The following is a 6,014-nucleotide window of genomic DNA, read 5'->3' on the forward strand; positions in this document are numbered from 1 at the left end:
CATTTATGGTTTGATTTCTTTGTATGTATGGATCACTTGGGTTGTTACCAACATCTGGTGAAAATTTCATGTCATTAGCACATCTAGTAATATATTTACTGAGAAAAATGGTGACGTGTTCAATACCAATTTTACCCGCTGTATAAGCATTAAATATAGATTACATGCGGCGGCCATCTTGAATTGGGTTGACTCTAAAAGTTGGTCAGTTATAGACAAACTGAGTCTGAAAGTTTAAATAAAGTGTAGGAGTACACCTACACCTCTTATTACAAGGTTATAAGGAATATATTTTAGCAAGAATCTCTTTTATTTTGGGTAAAATATTCTTCCAGTGCAAAATGAATGGACACACAAAAGTGACTCTCAGTCAGGGAATTTTGATTTGATCCATAAATAAATGCTATCGTTTATTTTACAAATCAGACAAAATCACTAAAGTACACCTAATTGTGGGCAATCAGTTTCCCAATAAAAGATTAGAACCAACAACATACAAGCACTTCAAGCATGTTGATCTTCATTGGGTCATTAGATATTTTGCTAACAGATGGATGAAGTTGACAGAGTTTTTCTTAATGTACAGTAAATTACTCTAATTGTACATTTTACTGAAATATAGCATTTTAAGTTAGTGTCGTTTTATTGAAATAAAACAGTTACAATTTACAATAATTATTTATTGATCTTTTCAGTTTGTAATTTAACTGATTTTTTTTCTTGGAAATTTCAGCTGAATAAAACCAATAAAGTGTGAAATAATCGAACACAAATGAAAGGTAATCTCTGCTGCAGGTCTGGTTCTGTTTGTGTGATTTTCCTCAGCTCAGGTCTCGGGTTCTGGCAGCGGGCTCGGCTCGCCGCCGGCTCTCTGTGTAATCCTGTTAGCTGGCTGAGAGGACTCGAGTCAAACAGCTGAATGATGAACCGGGCTGCTTCCTGTTACCACAATGATCCAGCAGAACCGGGGGGGACACAGATGTGAGACTAAAACCCAGAATGGGAGGTCCGAGCTGAAGAAACCACCTCAGGAGGGTTCAGAACTCTGAGGACCAGGATTCAGCTCCGTCAGTGTTTATTTTACTGAAAGATGGATCGAATGTTGTAAACATCTGTTCAGTCTGAACCTAAACATCTCAGCAGGATGTTCCATTTCCCATCAGCCACTACAAGATCCAGTTTGTGACTCAGCAGCCATGTTGTGATTAAACAGAAGTTTAGCTGCCAACGAGCAGAATAACAATTAGTTAACGACCTCTTGGTCCAGAGCTTCCTGTTCCTGCTGCTAATGGGGTTAATGAACCTCCAGGGGCGGCCATGTTTTCCTGCTGCAGAGACATGACCTCAGTGAAATAATGTGAAGACCCTGATGCTGTAGAGGATCAGAAGTATTATCTGTGTTAAACTGACCGTTGTTCACCGTGTTTTAACCTGCAGTAAACAAATCGTGTTTTTTTTTTCTCTGTCAGGGTCTGACTTCAGGTCCAGGTCATGTGACCACGAGAAGCGCCACCACCCAGGACGTCCCGGTTAAAGCAGCGGCTCAGAGCATCTCCACCCAAACCAGCCCGGCTCCGTCGGCTGCAGCCGCCTTCTTCATCAGGTCAGTGAATACATCTCAGAACTCATCCAGATCCAGATTGAGTCCGAGTTGATTCTTAAAGATCCAGAACTTCTGCACAGTTCTAACTTACAAAGAAATCTGTAGATGATCTGTTTTGTCACTTTTAGCCTTTAGCTTTAAGCTACTGTTTTGCAAATTTTAGTTTAGTGGCTAATTTAATTCATTTCAGCGTTTGTGTCGATGCTTTTAGCATTCAACTTTAAGGTATCGTTTTGCAAATTTTAACTTTAGCTGATAATTTAATCAATTTTAGCTTCGGTGTTGTTGCTTTTAGCATTTAGCTTTTAGCTAATGTTTTGTAGTTTTTTCTTAGCAGCTCATTTAATCCATTTTAGCACCTATGTTTTTGCTTTTTAGCATTTAGCCTTTATGTATTGTTTTGCTAATTTTAGCTTTAGTGGCTAGTTTACTCCAATTTAACATCAGTGCTGTTGTTTTTAGCATTTAGCTTTAAGCTATTGTTTTGCAAATTTTAGCTTTAGTTGATAATTTAATCCATCTTAGCATCTGTGTTGTTGCTTTTAGCATTTAGCTTTAAGCTAATGTTCTGCAGTTGTTTTCTTAGCAGCTAATTTAATCCATTTTAGCACCTATGTTGTTGATTTTTAGCCTTTCGGTATTGTTTTGCAAATTTTAGCTTTAGTGACTAGTTTAATCCAATTTAGCATTTGTGTTGTTTTTTGCATTTAGCTTTAAGCTACTGTTTTTCACATTTTAGTTTTAGCTGATAATTTAATCCATTTTAGCACCTATGTTGTTGCTTTTTAGCATTAAGCCTTTATGTATTGTTTTGCTAATTTTAGCTTTAGTGGCTAGTTTATGCCAGTTTAGCATCTGTGTTGTTGTTTTTAGTATTTAGCTTTAAGCTATTGTTTTGCAAATTTTAGCTTTAGTTGATAATTTAATCAATTTTAGCTTCTATGTTTTTGCTCTTAGCATTTAGCTTTTAGCTAATGTTTTGCAGTTTTTTCTTAGCAGCTAATTTAATCCATTTTAGCACCTATGTTGTTGCGTTTAGCATTTAGCCTTTATGTATTGTTTTGCTAATTTTAGCTTTAGTGGCTAGTTTATGCCAATTTAGCACCTGTGTTGTTTTTAGCATTTAGCTTTAAGCTATTATTTTGCAAATTTTAGCTTTAGCTGATAATTTAATCAATTTTAGCTTCTGTGTTGTTGTTCTTAGCATTTAGCTTGTAGCTAATCTTTTGCAGTTTTTTCTTAGCAGCTAATTTAATCCATTTTAGCACCAATGTTGTTGCTTTTTAGCATTTAGCCTTTATGTATTGTTTTGCTAATTTTAGCTTTAGTGGCAAGTTTAATCCAATTTAGCATCTGTTTTGTTGCTTTTAGCATTTAGCTTTTAGCTACTGTTTTGCAAATTTTTTTCTTAGCAGCTAATTTTATCCATTTTAGCATCTGCGTTGTTGTTTTAGCATTTAGCTTTAAGCTATTGTTTTGCAAATTTTAGCTTTAGCTGATAATTTAATCCATTCTAGCTTCTGTGTTGTTGCTTTTAGCATTTAGCTTTTAGCTAATGGTTTCCAATTTTTTTCTTAGCAGCAAATTTAATCCATTTTAGCACCTGTGTAGTTGCTTTATAGCATTTAGCCTTTTTTGTATTGTTTAGCTAATTTTAGTTTTAGTGGCTAGTTTAATCCAATTTAGCATCTGTTTTGTTGCTTTTAGCATTTAGCCTTTAGCTACTGTTTTGCTTGTTTTCACCTTTCATAAGTTTTAGTCTCTTTACAGATGTCATTCTGCTCAGTGTTGTTTCTCTGACTTTGTTTTATGGAGGTTTTTAATCAGAATGTTGGGTTTAAAATGAGCTTGAATCTAAAAATCTTTCTTTAGCTTTGATAAAAAGCTGAACCAGGAAGTGTTTGAGCTCAGAACAGGACCTTCTCTCTGTGTGATTTGTCCTTCAGGGAGTAAAGTTTATTTTACGTGAAGCCTCTGGTCCTGCTGCAGATTCGGTTCAGAGCAGAATCTAATTGGCAGGTTTACTATTTTTATCCTGTCAGGGTGGGGGGAGCTGTCAGGGAGTGGGTCTGCAGGGTTCAGGGGGGTCTCTGCTCCATCTGTGTGATTATGGACTGACTGGTTCTGAATACCTGATGCAGGTGTGTGTGTGTGTGTGTGTGTGTGTGTGTGTGTGTGTGTGTGTGNGTGTGTGTGTGTGTGTGTGTGTGTGTGTGTGTGTGTGTGTGTGTGTGTGTGTGTGTGTGTGATAGACACTGACAAACAGCAAAACCTTTTTTCTGCTCGGTGCTGAAACACTGAACGGGTCACATGAAGGGTCCTGTCAGGAACACGAGGGGTCCGGCTGACATTTCACGCTGCTGGAACGCAGCTGAAGACAAGACAAAGATGCACTTTTTGAGTTTTACTTCAACAGAAAATCAGCTGAATCCAAAAGATTCTTGTTTTTCTGTCAGATGAAGCAAAATAAGAATATTTGGTTCCACTTTACAATAAGGCTCCCTTATAGATGGCTCATGAATAATTTATAGATAGGTTATTGATTCATCTGTAAACACGTTATTAATCATTAATAAGTGTTTTTTATGGATTAATTAAGGACAGGAAAGAGATAAAACTGTCCAGTTTCTCGCCAAATAGTGAGCCAAATCTGTTTGTGTACATATTACTAAGTTTAGGGTATTTTTTCCTTTTTCTTTTTCTATTTTTTTTGTTTCTGCTCAGAAGAGTAAGAAGCTTTTTCCGTCTCTCCTGCCCTTCCTTATCTTTCCCTGCTTTCCTGCTTGGAGCCTCTCTACATTTTTCATCCAAAATAAGAAATCATGGATTTTTTTATGGATTTGGTTAGCTGGTCTCTTAATACAATTCTTTAACAAGACTTTTTCTTCTTCCATGGGAGGACATATCAAATGTGGGACCTTTGTTCTTCTCTGTTCTGGATTTATGTCTGGACTCTGGTCACTGGATTCTACAGTTTGGTTTGGTGGTCTCCTGGTGTTCTACAAATCAGCGTCGGTGGCTTTTCATCTCCTGGCTGACTGACCAACTCGATGGGTGGCCGTATACTATCAGAACTCGGACACTGTGCCTTGAGCAAAGCTGGATTCGGTCTGCAAGTGGTTCTATTGAGGGTCGCGGGCCAGCTGTGGTCCCTGGACTTTGCTGGTCAGATGGAATTGATCTGGGAGGAAGCTGGTAGATCGGCTCGGCAGAATTTTGTCCACACTATTTTGCCTGATTGGGATTGCCAACCTTGAGACACACCAGCAGAAACTCCAAAGCAGATGGAAAATTGTTTCGTCTGCTTGGCTCTCTGTTCCCAAACAACTGATTAAAGAATCTGGATCTCCCCGACAACGGCCTTGGATCTGTTGACTAAATTCTTCCTGGCTGGATGTGTCGACAAAGGCACTGCCCCACACCTTCACCCCTCCTCTCGCCCATCTAATCTGCTTTTAAAGCTTTTAAAGCTCGTCTTAAAACCCATCTATTTTACTTGGCTTTCAACACCAGCGGGATTTAGTTTTAAATTGTAGGTTTTTGTTTTTAAACCGTTTTTAATCACTTTTTTTATTATGTTGTTGTTTTAATGTACAGCACTTTGTATCAGCTGTGGTTGTTTTAAAGTGCTTTATAAATAAAGTTGGTATGGTATGGTATGCTTTTCCAGAGCAGGCTGAAAGCTGCAGAAATAAACAGTTTCCATCAATATTTCTGAACTGAAGCTGCGCTGGTTTTGGGGGACTGGATTCTTTGGGCCTCCTTAAACTCACTTACTCCTCTGGCTAATAAACTTGCTCTATGCAGAGGTTTTTTATTCATAAACACCACAGTGTGTCACAGTGTTGATATAACATGACGTTTTTGCTTTTTTCCTCATCCTCATTTTCTGTGTGATTTTTCAGTTTTTCTTTCTTTCTATTGGCGCCACGGCAGGCAGCCTGTTACTGCAACTCCACAGTTTTGAGCTGCTGTAATGTTCAAATTTCCCCACTGTGGGATCAATAAAGTTCTATCTTATCTTGTCTCATAAGCACATTATTGGAAAAATATATTTAAAAAATAATATTGAACTATATTACTTATACATATTAACAATGGTGAAAGGGAGCCTTTTTTGTCTTTTTTTTTTTCGATGGCCTCCCTTCTCCCCCTTTAGCCATCCTCTCCACACCATTATTATGAAATGTTTTTTTAATAATAGAAGAAAAAGAAGGAGAAAGAAAAAAGTGAAATGTAATGAGAAAGAGTGAAAAAGAGATTAGAAGATATGTAAAATATACGTTGAGAAAAAACAAGACAGCACACCGGACTTCTTGGCTCCACGCGTTTTTTTAAAGTGAAGAGAAAATAGAGACAGAGAGAAAAACAGAGAGAGAAGTAATTAGAAAGGTAGAAAGACTGAAATAGC

General features: G+C 37.4%; 1 protein-coding gene across 2 annotated transcripts in view; it reads left to right on the forward strand.

Moving 5' to 3' along the window:
• LOC106533242 (kinesin-like protein KIF26A) overlaps window positions 1-6,014 on the forward strand; it is a gene marked incomplete at its 5' end in the record, with an annotated part of 62,825 nt that overhangs the window by 3,628 nt on the left and 53,183 nt on the right. For both annotated transcript variants that reach the window (XM_014029481.1, XM_014029482.1), the window contains 1 exon segment: window positions 1,470-1,603. In XM_014029481.1, coding sequence (XP_013884935.1) covers window positions 1,470-1,603 — 134 coding nt within the window.

The sequence above is a fragment of the Austrofundulus limnaeus genome, unplaced genomic scaffold (genome assembly GCF_001266775.1).
Source record: "Austrofundulus limnaeus strain Quisiro unplaced genomic scaffold, Austrofundulus_limnaeus-1.0 Scaffold912, whole genome shotgun sequence".
Lineage (NCBI taxonomy): Eukaryota > Metazoa > Chordata > Actinopteri > Cyprinodontiformes > Rivulidae > Austrofundulus > Austrofundulus limnaeus.